Below are 15,750 nucleotides of genomic sequence, written 5' to 3'. Positions count from 1 at the left end.
ATATATGTATACTAAGGCCCGTATTCTAAACTCTCTTTTATTATAGAAAAAAGTGTCTCCAAAAGTAGCTTAGAAACCGCCTGAGAAGCCACATTTTTCAAGTCATTTTTGTCGATAAAAGAGAGTTCAAATGTACGTAGAAAAATTCTCGAAGAGATACAAGCTGACAGAATAATTATCCAAAAAATTCACTGGAGATTCGCAAAGACTGGTTTCAGTATGTTAATTAGTTTTGCGTGAAAACAAATTTTTCCCTCCCTCTCACCGACGGAAATCCTTACGCCCCGTGGCCATTTCCTCGCAACAAAGGCCGACACTATTTCCCCCAACTGATCTTCTAATCGTAATTTCGGGACAGATTTTTCTCGTGCGTAAAACACGTCACTTCGTTACGGTGACGCGCACGTTGCGTTAGCGTGTAACAACGATCCGCGCGCGCGCGCGCGCGCCCTTAAATATTAACGGTAAATAATATATTCCGGCCACGAGGCAACATAAACTTCGCCGCGCACGCTTAAACGCGCGCGATTTATATCGATGCCGCTTTCGTGGCCAGACGCGTACGAAATGTGAACGTTATTACGCGCGCGAAAGAAAGAGAGGGACGGAGAGAAGCGGAGAGGAGTGAAGAGAGCGTGAGCACGAGAATCGTGTTCGCATAAATTTCGCGCGCTCGTCGGTCATCTGTAACTTATCTCTCGCATGTACGTGGCCCCGCGGTGGTCGCCGCGGAGTGAATTCCTTACTTTGCGAAGAATTCACTGAAAATTTCAAATCGAGCAAGTTCTTCAAGGTTGAGAAGTGACGCCATACCGTGACGTGTGCATCGGGAATCTGGCGGTGTCTTTTAGCGCAAAGTCGCGCGCTTCAAATGTGTATCGGTACAGATCTTCTTGGGAACTACGAATTGCGTGACAACGTATCGGAGAAAAACGAAAAAAACGTTAGCTTCTCCCCAAGTTTTGGTCCTACATTAAGTCTTCGAGGAAACGTGGAAAAAGAAGTGAAGAATTTGCAAAGAAGCGCTATTAATGCCCCTTTAGTGCTACAAAGGGAATGTAGACCTCCCGGGGGGAAATTTTTAATTCTACGTCTCAAATCTTCAGAGAGAACGGAAGTAACTTCCGATTCGTAGCATCAAAAGGAGTATAATACGAGACCTTGAAGACTTGATGTAGAACTGAAACTTCGTCAGCACGATGTGAAATTTTCCGCGATGTGGATAAACATTCGATGTGGTTGGCGTTTTTCGAGGATTTGCCGATCATTTCGTGAATATTTCAGTTCACTTCTTCACATGGTGAGAATCGATCTGTTTCCTCATCCTGAAGAAGTGAACTGAAACGTACAAATCTTCGAAAGACAACTCGGACGCCGCATCGAAACGCTATGAAACCTTACGAAAAAGCTCCTCCGGCCAGGATTTCGAGAAACTCTGCCAACGTGGTGTCGTTTGTGGCATTTGATTCACGATGGAAACCCGTGGCACGTACGACTTAGGCATACCACAGTGTGCGAGATTGAGTGTGCGATTACGAGAACCGCAATGAATAATATCGCGATCACGTCAGGATAGAACCCCGCACGTGACACGCCAACGTTTTCTCTTTCCGCCAGGGAAGGGCAGTCTCGCGGCAGAGAATAAGCGACGGCTAATAGCGATCGATTCTTTCACGCGCCATTCTACGTGGGGATAAGCTACGTGGTCAGTTTTCTGTGCAATTTTTCACATTTTTAATTTTTTTTACACAAAATCGTATAAAAAGCTACACATTTATACAATAATATGTCGATGTCGGAGTTGGGAAATTACTCTCCCCTTTTTTTTAAAATAATGATTTAATAACGACGTGTATGATGTTATCTTCATTGGCAACGATAACGGTGGGGCAACAAGTGTAATCCTTAGTTTGCATATATGCTAATTTTCGGAAGTAACGCGTTATTTTTCAAGGCGACGCCAAATCTGTAAAATATAGGTGTAAAGTATCACGTGTAGATGTACGTGTAGATAGAAGAAAAAAGATTCATGTCATATAAAAATTCTTTTTTTAGCAACTTTAAATAGCCGGACATCTAGGCGTAATATTTTACAGGCTCGGAAAAACGCGTCACTTGTAAAGGGTAACAACACGTTACTCCCAACTCCGATCGTATATTCCTGAGTCGAAATTTTTAATTCTACGTCAAGTCTTCAAGTGGAGAAAATAATTTTTCCCATTTGTAGTATCAAAGAAACACAAGACCTTTGAACCCTTAATATAGAACTAAATTAGACTTAAACTACAATTTCGGGTTATATCGATATAGTACACTATATTGATACTAAAGCTGGTATTTATAGTCGGATCTTAAGACTGCCTTAGGTTCATCATCACATCATTTCATTGGCTATAAAGCATTCGAAGATGATCTTAAATATAAAGATCCGACTATGAATACCACCGAATAAGACCGTCTCTAAACAAGGACCTACCACGTCATACGTACAACGTTGCTTATCGTTATTGAATTTGTCATGCACCTCATTAGACTGTTCTGTTTAATCGAACATTCAAGAGCTTCCTACGAGGTTTGTTTTCTACTCCTGAACTGGCTGTATTAGTTCAAGAAGGCTGCGTTCCGATGTACTGGGAGCTACAGACTTCTCGTGTTCAGGAATATACTCTATTTCACTTTGCACGCCAAATATCGCGCAATTCTCACTTTTCGCTCTAATACCACCACATTTCTTTATTAACTTTTCTGGGCACGAATAATTCTATTTTTCCCTTCCCCTCTCTTCTATCTACGGCCTACCTCACTGCGATCTCAGTCCGGCCAGCTGTAAAAATTCTCTACGAAGGTCTAAATATTCGGGGGATGCCGCCGGGAGTGATTATAATGCTTGGGAGTTGCCGAAGTTGCCTCGAGTGGCGGAGGAATGCGGCTAAGACAAAGCGCGTCATCTCCTTTCCTCTTCAGGTCTGGTATCTCCTCTCGGCTCGCAGAGATTAGTATCTACAGCCGGGACGACAGATGGTGTTCGGTAGCTCCGCGATCCGGCCTCTATATAAAGTCTGGAGGCAGCAACCCTTCTTCTTTTTCTTCCTCCTTGCCTTTTCTTCTTCTTTTCTCGCTCCTCCTCTTCTTACCCATGCTACCGCGCCCTTCTCCTCGCCGCGATCAGCATTTCTAACCCTTTGCGCCTCCACGACGTGAGCAGAAAAGTTTCCACGTTATTCGATTATATTCCACCTTATGCCACCTGCGAGAAGTCGCACACGGCGCATTCCGGTGGTCGCGCGCGAAATACGACACCGCTGAATCATTACCCTCGGAGGTAATTATGAATTCGAGTTCCCCGTAGAAAAATGCCGATAGTAACGGTTCGACGCATGTTCTTACAGGTTGATACGGGGGTTGTTATCACAAAACGGACCGATTAATTCCAGACTATAGACTTTCCATCGCGATATAAATGTCTTATTTTATAATATACCGAAAGAAAGCCGCGCCATCAGCCCGCTTCATCGTCGTTGATCGTGGCTCGCCGGGTGTGAATGCCCGTACGTGCCAGAAACGAGTAACGAAGCCGCGGTGCGACCCGCGATAAAGCCCGGGATGTATGCTACTCACGTACGAATCCTTTACCTTGTACTCGATTTGCGAACGAACGAGCGAGCGAGTCGGCCGCATAGTCGCGAGTTTCATTGCTCCGCTTTGACCGTTTCATTTCCACGTGTTCGTGAACCATGTTTCCCGATACCGATATTAGTCTCGCTTCCTTCTTTCCTTTGCTGCACAATCCAACCGACGAAGAAACCAACGTTAGAAACCGCGACGTTAAAAACGTCGATTTTCAAAAATAGAAAGGCGAAATGTTAGCCCGGTTTTTCATTTTTTTGCTTAACTTGTGACTCAAATTGATGAACGATAATACAAAAATGTTTTCTTTTATTCATTAGTCGTTAAACTGATGTACTGGTAACTGATGAATAGAAAAACATAATTTTTCTATCATCATCAAGTTTCATGGCATCATCAATCGGAAAAATCGGGCTTTAAGGACAGCTTTGAGTCTACGTAAACGGCCTACAGATAATAACTAATAAAAACCTATTTTAACGATACTTTTTAACTTCTCTATTGATCCTTTAATTCTACAGATTGAATTTGAATACCAACAACTGATTTTGATGCTAAAACAACGAAAAGAAATTTAAGATATATTATCATCGGTCAGAAAGGGTTATATTACATTATTAGAATTGAGATTGAACCTGTTTTGCTATCTCAGTTCCTACTACTATAGCTTAACGTACACTGAGAAGAAAGGGCTTGAAAATTTATTTGTGAAATATTAGATTTATTTCGCAGAAATAAACGTTTTAATAAATAAAATTTTATTTCTAGCAAATAAATCATTTACTAAAAAAAGTAAGGTATATCTCACAAAAAAAAATTATATATATTCCGTTAACACAGTCAATTTTTTTTTCTAACCAATAAATATCGAAGAAAATGTTACGGAAAACATTTACTTCGCAAAATTTCTTTTTCTCAGTATAGAGTTGAAATTTCGACTCGGGTGTTTGGATACGTCAAGCGGACGAAGCACGCGGAAGCATCTCAGCATCCTCTGAGTATCGAGGAATTCATATAGCCGGTGAAAGTGCGGAGGTATCATTCCACGCGTTTCGCCGAGATAATAGCGTGATATTGAAGCGGTAGCATGAAGGAAATCCATATTTCGCGAATCGTTCATCTCTTATTTCCACGTCTCATTGCCGCGATAATCGGCAAACTCGTTGGAGTCGTTACGGGGGAGAGACAAAACGCCGTTTTCACAACAAAGCGAGACGATCCTGAATTCCGCACTATCGTAATTAACTCGAAAGTTAGCACTCGCCTGGTTTTTGCATCGTGGAAACGAGTTCGCCAATTATTATCGGCCATTGATATCGCATGGACTCGCGAAACTACGCGCGCGCGCCTTCTCTCTCCGGCCTTACTTAATCCCGGCATAGATACAGCGTGCAGTATGCGCAATGGAATGCAGTCTCTCAAAGTGGGCTGCTCTTGGCTATCGGCGTGCATCGTGGAATCCGGCTACCTGGTGAAAGTACAACTACCTTGACGGCGCGCTCTACGTGCGCGCTCTCTCGAGCGAATGTTGCCTGTGTGTTGTTTCGCATGTGTGCGCGCTAATGTGTACATGTGTGAGGTGAGACGCTATCGGGATGAAGTGTCAACGCACTCTATTGTGTCACAGACGCGTGAGATAACGCGTTGTGTTACTGACCATTGCTTTGGCAGACGTCTATCTATTGCCGGTGCTTAGGCACTTTGATAATCTTCACACTTTCGACGACTCTTCATTTCGAATGAATAGCGCGGCTAACTTTGGAAGAAATCCGGATTAATCGTTCTTTTTCTTCTAATTTATATCCGTCTTTGGGCGCGCTTAGCCTACGACGTGCGTAGCCTAATTAACGATGCGCGATTATCTCTCGCAGCGTTCACTGCACGTACATGTGTACAGCGAATATATCCGTCAATTTATCGGCGTCTACTTGGTAGGAGGGCTCTCCCCCTCCTTCTCTCTTCAAAAATGCATACGCGCGCGTATCGACGCCCACTCGCACACACATCGCGCACTTATACGGCTGGCAAGGCGTAATCGGGTATAACTCCTCCGGATACTTTACACGACGCGCACCGCGGGCTGCCCATTACGCGCGGACTTATGCAACGAACTCGTTCGTATGTATGCACGATCCTTAGTTATCTCTACGCATTCCAGCCTGATAGACCGGCTCGATCGCCGAGAGCTCGCCGCTACCCTTTTCGCTACCCTCGAACGTCGCGAAAAATCCCCCCCCCCCCTTTGTTCGCTCCTCATCTTCCTGCAGAGAAAGAGAGTTTGAGATAATATATAAACAACATAATATCATTTTTGTTTGAATGAGGAGTTTCATTAAACCATGTTATTTGATAGAAAACATTTGTTTAGAGGAAATCATATCTCGCCTTCAATAATGAAAGCTCACTTCATTGTATATTAACCAGATAATAATATTTTTTAATTTAATATATAATAATATTTATAATTAAATAATAATATTTTAATATAATTAAATATAACAATAATATTTTATAATTAATATAATAATATAATAATATAATAATATTTTATAATTAAATATTTTTTCCACGAATAAGTTTCTTAAGATTTTTTTTTAACATGGTGTTATTTCTTTCAAATAACTTATTGCTTGTGACTGTTGTAACGAGATTTAGATGAAAAAGAAATATTTCACATAAGGATATTTATCGTATTGAGAAAACCAAACGTTTGTTAAATTCGTTTGTTTACTATTCCAAAAGGCACATTTGTTTCAATAAGAGAAAATCTTTTTTTCTGTGTCATTTAACAGACTTCGTTTCGCGCGACGTGATCTCGACGTGGACGCAATGTGAAATATATTTTCCTGGTGTAATTAAATTTATTTCAATTCGTCCAATCGCTTTTGGGAGAGGAGGGATCGCGACACTCTTCGAACGGGCTCTCGAGGAGGACGCGCGCGTCGATTCGGGCAATGCGATCATCTAGAACTCATCATCGTTTTGCCCCGTCGGTCCCGGTTTAGAGATTGGTTCGGCAAGCGGATTGGACGATACTTAAGCTCTCATCGCGCGAGAGAGCCGGCGAAACCGAACGAGCGGGCTCGCACGGGACGCGTAGCTCGGGAGCTCGCCATTATATTCGCATTATAATCCCATCAGAGGATTCCTTCGCTTAGCCGGACAGCTACGAAAATACGAAGCGCATGCCCGCCCTGCTTCGTTTTGACTTAGATGAAAAAAAAAATATCGATACCATGGAATCGCGCTTTTCAGCAGCGTCGAAAATTCCACGCCTAATTGTCCGCGGGCGGAATGATCACATCAGCTCCTCTGACACGTGGAATTCGCACAATCGTTTCCCTCGTTATTGCTTACCGCGTCGCGGCGTGGTGAAAGCCACCGACGACGATAACCTACTCTGATGCATGGCGTCGCAGCTGCTGGTAACCCTCGCGAAAAGTGGAATCCCAGTTACGCACTGACAAGCGAGCCGGAGCGCGTTGTTACGTGCGTACAAAGTCTCTCTCTCTCTCTCTCTCTCTCCCAGAGTAGCTGACCAAACTTCAGAGAGTCTCATATTCGTCGCGAAGAGGCACAAAAGAAGTCACCTAGACTCGCGAAACGATTTATTTTGCTGTGACTGCTTTTTATTTGGCGACAATTGTTCTTTTTCGCTAAACTGGCTGCACTAGTTCAAGAAGATTTACGCGCACTGAAGCGTGAGAATCTCCTACGTGCGCTTCATATGCTTCGGTGTGTGTGTGTAAATTTGTTGAAATATGTACGACCAGTTCAGATGAAAAGAACAGACCAAATGTTTAGCAAAAAAATTTGGCTTTCGTACCTACTATGATACTATTGTATGATCTCGGTGTGTCATACCGGTCTCTATTTTATCGCTCGCTTTTAATCGTAAGAAAACAGCTTTAAATTTGATAAGCATTTTCGCCAAATTTTCTTGTACAACAAATGATATCAATTGTGGTTACACACACACACACACACACACACACACACACACATATATATATGTATATATATCGTACATACCTGCGGTATACATGCGTCGGTTTACTTCCGTCGGACACATGCGGCACGCGGTCGAGGAGCGAAAGAGAGAGAAAGATGGAGAAATCTAGAAGAAGCAAGGATATGGAGGACGCGGAGGAAAGGTCGGAAGAACTGTAGGCTGAAGAGAGGAAGGTAAAGGGAGACGTTGGATGATTAGAGCGAGGAAAAAGCAGACGAGGAGAAGAGGAAGAGAACGATACGGACGACTCCCCGCGCAGCTGCTTCCAGTTTCGCCTTCCTTTTTCTTCCTCTCNCCCCCCCCCCCCCCCCCGTCTCTCTCATTCTCTGTCTGTCTTTCTCTTTTCCCTTCGCCATTGCTCGCTCTCTTTTTCTCACCCAGAGTTCCATCTCCTTCGACTCCTCCTCTCTCGCTTTCTATCTCGTTTCTTTTATATCGTTCTCGTTTACTCCTTCCCCTTCTCTTTGTCTCTCTCTCTTTCACTCACTCACTCTCCTCCTCCTCCCCCCCATGCTGCTTTCCCCCTGCTCGTCTCATTTTCTCTCTCACTTCCTCCTTCTGTACGGCCGATTCTTCGTATTATACCAGGTTGCGGCGTGGAATGCGGGCGTCCTTCGTCCGCTTCGAGCAGCGTCCAACCGATGAGCCCCGCTAGCGTTATCCTTCGCCGGTCCTTCGCATGCGCTCCTTAGGGCTCGGTAAAATTAACCTGAAATACTTGCTCGAGAAACGCCTGTCTCGCTCTTCTCTTCGCTCTCCTCGCTTTCGCAAAACCCGCTGATGCGCTCGACGCACTCTCTCGGATTTATCGCTAATGAAATTAGCGCGACTTATTTGAATACAGCGATGTCGAAACCGTGATTTTTTTTCTGTTCTTATGAAGATCACGATGATACACCGTAAGAGAAAAATGCGTAAACACATTGGGTGTCACAAATGCCTTGACGTGTGGTAAATACACTTCCCTGGGAGTGTCTAAAGCACCGCGAGACAAATAAGTCACCACTCACATTGAACAGATTTATAAGAAAGGTGCATTATTTTTTGCTTATTTTTTTGCGATTGTTTCTCTCGTAAAATCGCCTCGCGAGCAACAGTGGTGTCATCCGTATAACGTGGAATAGCGCGGCGTTATCTTCCGCACTATTATTTGTCCACGTCTTATAAACATATTTGGATCATCTCGCTTTTCTAGCGAAGCCAGAAATTGCTAGAAGAGGCAATTAGAATATGAATAAATTTTACGGTTCAAGACTTCTTTCTCGCGCGAATCATTAGATTACGACGCGTCATCAGTTTGGACGATTACAATCGATTTTTGTCTGTGTGTTGCAGGTGCGGCCGCAGGCGGGGGATTCAGGGGACGGGGGAATCTAGGTGAGTTTTCTTTTCCTCGATCGATCTTCTTGGCTCGAACGATTGCAGGCATCGCGCGTGTCCCGTTGTTTCCACCTAAGCTACTATCTTAGCGACGCGCCGGGAGAAAGATTTGTTTCGCGGCGAGGAATGCACGGCATTATAATGAGAACGCGGCGTTGCGACGTACCGCAACTCGGTAATTTCCTTTAATTGCCGGGAACGTTAGGCGAGTCACATCCGCAATCATACAGCTACGTCTCGCTGAAGATCCGAATAGAATTTTTCCTCCTTCCCTCTCTCTCTCTTAGATCGCGATCTTAATTGAAGAGCGGCGTCCGAGACGCGAAAATACAAACACGAAGTGGAAATAATATTCACGGCAAAGTGATGTAGCGTCGAGGCCCCGAGTACACGTTGCTCGCTCGAGTGACGCTTCGGGTTACTTCAGGTTTGGCCGCCAAAGAATTCGCTATTGAGACTAGCCGACCGTGTTGTATCGTGCGTGTATAATCGACTTGTTCCTCGATCGGCAGTTCGAATGTTGCCTCGACGTCTCGCAGAGACGCGCGAGGACATCGGTACACAGAGAGAGAGAGAGAGAGGGAGAGAGAAGAACGCGTTGGAAGTTGTGCGACGACGTTACTTTTACTTCGTATTGACTCGCGCTATAATCGCCAAACGTGATTACAGCGTGGATCGATCTTAATTTAAACCGAGCAATAAAAATGACCGATGCATTCCTGCCCGCAACGAGAGCCGCGCGAAACCGGTAGCCATTTCGTTCACGGCGGCGAACGACGTCATTATTTTCTCATTCCCGTTGTTCGTCCGAGTGCGCGCGCCTTTCTTCTTCTTCTTTCTCCTCGTCTCTCTTTTCTTCCTTCCTCCTCCTCGTCGAGCGTGTTTCTAATCCACACCGAAGCGCATACTTACGACGGTTCATGGCTACACGACGAAAGAAGAAGAAAACGCGACTGAAAGGAAGCTGGAAAAAAATGGAATACACTCTTTATGAGCTGCAGTCCGCGAGCGGAAATTTCTCGCTTTATTGCGGAAAGTGCCGATTTACAAGCGCGCACTCCTATCAGCGAATATAGCGAGGAGGAATGAGGAAAAAAACAAATAATCCGGCTTCCACGGGAGATCATGGAAGCTGCAAACGCTTCGCCCGCATACACGGGACGTCTCGGAGAGAACTGTCGTTATATTTCTGCGTTCCTTCTACGAATTCCTTCCTGCGTTCCTCCTACATTCCTTCCACGGATTCTTTTGATCGGTTGAATCTTCTCTCCCTAACGGAAGTCTCGCGTACTGCCTTTTCTACGAATTGTTCACTCTGGACGGTTTTTCAGCTTTGCTGATATATCTTTGCGAATTAATATTCGTCAGAATAACGAGCGATAGCTCGCGGTGCGAACGTATTTTACTTCTACTTTAAGTGTTCAACGGTATTCTTTTCTGCTCCTTTGATGCTACAAAAGTGTTGTCGTTTTCTTCACTCGAAGTAGACTCAATGTAGACCTGAAATTTGGAGCATTAAAGGAGCACTTATTGCGCTTCCTTCATACTATGCCCGAAGTTCTACGTTAAGTCTTCAAGTGGAGAAAACAGAAATGACTTGTAGCATCAAAGGGGCACTAAATTAGACTGAAATTAAAATTTCGGGTCAATTGGGAATTTATTTCCCCTACTTGAAGATTTATTGTAGAATTTAAAATTTCGACTCGGATGTGCACGAACAGCACAACAGATTGAAGATTTTTGACATTCCATCGAGGAATCCGAGGTCAGCTTGACCCAAAAAGGGAAATTTCGTTGTGCCTCCGCCGGCGAAACGTAACGAAACTCGCGGACAGATTTCCAGGGAGATTTCCGTCGCGCGCATAGATGAGTTTTCGGTTATTTCGGCTACGGTTATTTCCTTACGTAAGACCTGTATGACGCGGGTCGTTGCTTGCGCCCGCTCTGTATGTCACCGTATGGCGCGCGCGCGCGCACACGCACGCACACAGACAGGGGACACCAGTCCGACGGCATTCCATCGTGATTTGCGAACGTTTCGGTAAACGTGTACAGCGCGCCCGTGGTGTTTACGTCTGTACGTCGTGCTGGTATTCCGCCGCACGACTCACGCTGTATGAAAATCGATTCTAGGAAGACCGAAATTAGAGGAAGATTCACGGCGCGTTGCTTAAGCGAATTCTTCGATTTTTACGAACAAAATTGTTCCCGAATAACGCACTATCGCGTCACGCTCAACGCGTCGCGAAATTAAGCTCGCTTGGTCGTCACGCACGTTAAAATTCGCGTTAATACACCGGATGTTGTCCTTCCTCGATGTCCGTCCGAACGCGCGGATAAGTGCGTGAGTAAACGCTCAACGCGCATTCTTGCGATGACACGAGCTTCATCGAGTGCGGTCGTGCTACAAAATTCATCGGTTCGTCTTTTCTGCACTCGTCCCGCCGACGATCGTACTCAGTAAAACAGGATCGATCTCGGCCGGATCTTCCTTAAAAATCCATCTTGCGAGCCAACTGGCCGCCCATCCGGCGACCACGGCGACGAGGAATCCCAGTGGGCAGTACCACATGTAGGAGATACGATAAAGGTAGAAGTAGTTTCCCTGTATCCTGCAATCGCGATATTTATTTAGAATGCAAAATCCCGAAATTTTAGATTCTACAATTCAATCTTTAAATCGGAAAAATAATTTGTAGCATCAGAAGAGCACGATAAATGTTCCTTTAAAGTTGCAAAGAGAATTTAGTCCTCCAGAGTCAACGATTTTAGTTGTACCAATTAAGTCTTCAACCTTCTAGAAAACTTCCCCATTTGTAGCAGCAAAAGCGCACAATATTTAATGTAGAACTATTAAATGTGGATTTAAAATGGGACTAAAATTTCGGAACGAACAAAGAAGCCTACACAGCAGATCCCGAGTTGAAATCTTAGTTGTACAAGTTTTACATCAAAGATCCTTCATCATTTGATACTACAAAGTTATTTTTTTCAAGATTTAACGTAAATAGCTGCTTAATAAGGAAAACTCCGAACTTGCTCACCGGCTGTCGTAGGGCGGGCTCGCATGAATCGACGATTCGGCGTCGTTTCCGTGATACGTAATAACGGTGTCGTTGCAGCCGTCGGTCGAAACGCCCAGCCGCGGGATCGGCGGTTTTGGCTGGCCGAATCCGATCCACGAGGAAAACGCGAGGCTGAGAACGAAGCCCGCGATCGCGCCCTTCTGGTTGCTCGACGGGACGAACATGCCGAGCGTGTATAATCCCAACATCGGTCCACCGACGACACCGAATATCGTCAGGGCCGCCTGCGCGGAGAAAGAGAAAATTTGTGTACGATCCAGCGTACACAAGTGAAAAATATAATCCAATACCTGCAAAAGCCCGCCGAGAAATCGTGCCAGGAAAGCAACCATCAGACACGTGAGCCCGACCGCAAGAGCCAGAACCTTGCTCAATATTATGGACATTCTCGCGGATAACTCCTTTCCCCTGCAATCGACATTATTCCTTCTTCATCTCGTTGAATACATAATAATCTTAACGTGTACGGATTATTCGACACACACGTATATATTTCTACTTGACGTTAACGCATCATTATCATTCGGTTACGACGCGAGCGATCGATTACCAGGCGAGTATTCCGATATACATATCACACGCGAAAGAATTCGGGCTGCCTTGAAACCGGATTGTTTTCCGGGACGACTCTCTTACACGCATTTTTACGCGCTTTTACGACTACTCCTACCTTACACGCCAGAGAGGCTTGATATAATCTTCGAGGATAACAGCGGCGAGGGAATTAACCGTGGCCGAGATGGTGCTGAGTCCGGCACTGAAGATTCCGGCTACGAAGAGCCCGGGCACACCGGGATAGCCCGACAGCGTGTCCATCACGTACAACGGCATCAATTGATCGTTCGAGCTGATCCTGCCCGCCTCGAGCGGATCGCAGCTACGATATTTCGAGTATATCGCCAAGCCGGAGAAGCACAGGGTGAGCGACATGATCGACGCCATCGGCCAGCTCCACCATAGCGCGCGTTGGCCGGCTTTCAGATTTCTAGTAGAAATCGGCGGTTGAAATCGCCAATCGATCGACAACTTTGCGAAAAATATGGCGTAAACGCGCGCTATAATAATGATTGATCGGAAATTAGTCCGCTTTACCTGACGGTCAGCATTCTCTGAATCTGAACTTGATTAACGCCATATAAGGAGAGGTAAGTGAAGAAACCACCGAATGTCAGACTCCACCAGGTGTGCCGTACAGTTGGATCCGGAGAGATGCTGCGAACACATGTAAAAAGTTGAGCCAACCGAGTGTCATTTTTACGTTCGTTGACAGCTTCATTTCGTCGTAAGATCGCGCGGAGAGAAAGGGAGAATGTTCCTTCTGTCTTTTCTACCGAGAATCCGAGGATCTATTTTGCAGCGCGACACGGGTGTCCACGTCAATGTCCTTCGAGTTATTTCTCGTGGCATTTTTTTCTCACTGAATTTAATTTGCCTATTCATCTCTTGGAATTATTTTCACTTTCTACGAGAGAGAGAGAGAGAGAGAGAGAGGCGGCGTTTCTCTTTTTTTTGCTGTGATTACTTGTCGAATTCTAGTCGGGATCCCTCGCGAGCGATCTGCCAGATCCGATCGAGGCCGCCGGTGTTGACCGCCGCGGTGGCAATCACTGCGACAACGGCGACCAACATCAGCAGACTTTGCAATACGTCGGTGACGAGGACCGCTTTAATGCCGCCGATCGCTGAGTAGAAGGTGCACACGATCCCTATGCCGATCACGCTCGCGCTCGACGAGATGCCCGTAGTGGCTTCCAGGGCTAACGCGGGCGCGTACAGCACCACGCCGGTGTAGAGAAGCAGTTGCAGCAGAAAGGCGAAGCTGGCTGTTAATCTGGCGGCGGTGCCGAAGCGTTTCTCCAGATACTGCAAAATGCGTTTATCGGTTTATCGGTTTATCGACTTTCATCGAGCGAGTAATGATTTTCTTCACCTCGAAGGCGCTCGTGGCGTTGAGCTTATAAAACACCGGCAGGTAGAAATAGGCTGCGAACGGCGTGGCGAGGCCATAGGAGACATTGATCACGGCGTATTGCGTGCCGTAAACGTAATTCTCCGAGCTTACTCCGAGTAGACTGACCGCTGATAAATACGAGACCATCAAACCTATCGCTACCGGCATCACTCGCATCGATTTGTTCGCCACGAAGTACTCCTGAAAGGAAAGTGATATTCGCGCGCGCGCCTTCTTTCGACTGAGGAGGGCGCACAGAAAAAAGAAAAAAAAACAGTATGAAAAGTGTCGATTATTCTCCGACCGTAAAGAGAGTATTTTTAGTGGGACTATATACCATTCTCTCATATATAAGCAAACTTTATCTTCATATAAGATTATATTCTTACATTTTTCTTATATTCTTACTTATATATAAGGATTTGATTTTTTTTTTCTTTGGGAAAGGAAGATAAATCGAAAAATTGGCCGGGAAAAACGCGCGCTGGCGTTGATTTACTTGAATACTCTCATACCTCGGTCGACTTTTGTCGATCACCGGTGAGCCAGTAGTATATACCAATGCCGGAACTGATGATCATCAATACACCAATCACCATGTAATCTGCCACGACCAACGTTGCCATAATGGAATGAAATTCCGATACGTTACTGATCTATTCCCTTATCTCTGTCGTCTCACAAGCTCACGTTACCGAATAGTTTACGGTATATCACGTTTTTTAACGCATCCTCAACATGCCCGCGCGTTCATCGTTTGAAACAGTTTTGCGCGTCGTTCGTCTTCCTCCGCTGTTGATTTCCTCGCGGCTTCTACTCAAGTAGCAAACACATTTCATCATTCGCACGTTCACGTGGAACTCGGCTGGTTTCCCCCGTCGAATATCACGTGTATTGCTTATCAGCAAATATTCCCTTATCACTCGCCGTTTATATGCTCAAGATGAAATGCTTGTAATCTCAAGTGCAATTTAATCTTACGCGTATTGGTGCCACGCTAATGCTTTTATCAATCGTATCGAAAATATTTCTATTCGAATTTCACAATTGAACGTTATTTTCAATGGCGGTATTTAATTTATATATAATTTCTAATAACGATAATATACACGGAAAAAATAACTCCGTTAGCGTAACTGAATTTTTCGTTGTCTGAGGACCGGACGAAAATTCGCTTGTAGAAAGATTCTTGTAGGAAGTTTCTACTCAGTTAAAGGGCTACGAGAGGCACGAAGAAATGTTTGAATTTTTCTGCTGTCCACGTTATTGCGACTAACTACGAAGATGTCCTTTTGAGAGATCCTTCAAATTTTTATTTATATGTTACATAAAACCCATTACAAAAAGTTGATACTTCCGTGAAGCTCGCTAATCGGTACCCAAAATATCTCGGTAACTATCGTACCGATTTAGCTAATAATTTTGCATAGCTGTAATTTTTAATTAAATTATCTGTATTTTTTTATAGTTCTCTCTCTTTTTTTCTTTTTAAGAAAAACTTTGAATGTTAATATCAAAAGTTAACATTTTTTTTAAATCGTCTACGGGAGCAATAATAACAAGCAGTAATAACAGCGTTATATATATCAACTTTTTGCAATGGGTACATCTTCATAAAGCCAATAATGTAGTTAGCAGAAGAAAATTCAAGCCTTTTTCGAGCTGCTGGGACATACGTAGCTCCTAAATTGTTC

General features: G+C 44.6%; 2 protein-coding genes across 2 annotated transcripts in view; one reads left to right on the top strand and one right to left on the bottom strand.

Moving 5' to 3' along the window:
* The window catches only part of LOC106751931 (protein expanded), a 43,153-nt gene that overhangs the window by 6,364 nt on the left and 21,039 nt on the right, over positions 1 to 15,750 (top strand). The window contains exon 2 of the mRNA XM_014633221.1: positions 8,975 to 9,016. The gene's annotated coding sequence lies outside the window, so the exon portion shown is untranslated. The remainder of the gene's footprint in view (positions 1 to 8,974; positions 9,017 to 15,750) is intronic.
* Positions 11,359 to 14,856, bottom strand: LOC106751932 (putative sodium-dependent multivitamin transporter). Its single transcript, XM_014633222.1, has 8 exons — positions 14,572 to 14,856; positions 14,036 to 14,257; positions 13,628 to 13,968; positions 13,198 to 13,317; positions 12,776 to 13,090; positions 12,396 to 12,513; positions 12,064 to 12,329; positions 11,359 to 11,631 (listed from the first exon to the last, which is right to left on the bottom strand). The coding sequence occupies exons 1-8, from the start codon at positions 14,680 to 14,682 to the stop codon at positions 11,433 to 11,435; spliced, it is 1,692 nt and encodes a 563-aa protein (XP_014488708.1). The 5' UTR covers positions 14,683 to 14,856; the 3' UTR covers positions 11,359 to 11,432.

The sequence above is a fragment of the Dinoponera quadriceps genome, unplaced genomic scaffold (assembly GCF_001313825.1).
Source record: "Dinoponera quadriceps isolate SergipeBrazil2010 unplaced genomic scaffold, ASM131382v1 scaffold316, whole genome shotgun sequence".
NCBI classification, from domain to species: Eukaryota; Metazoa; Arthropoda; class Insecta; order Hymenoptera; family Formicidae; genus Dinoponera; species Dinoponera quadriceps.
Note: the sequence above shows the minus strand (reverse complement) of the source record. Positions and strands in the feature narration are given on the sequence as shown.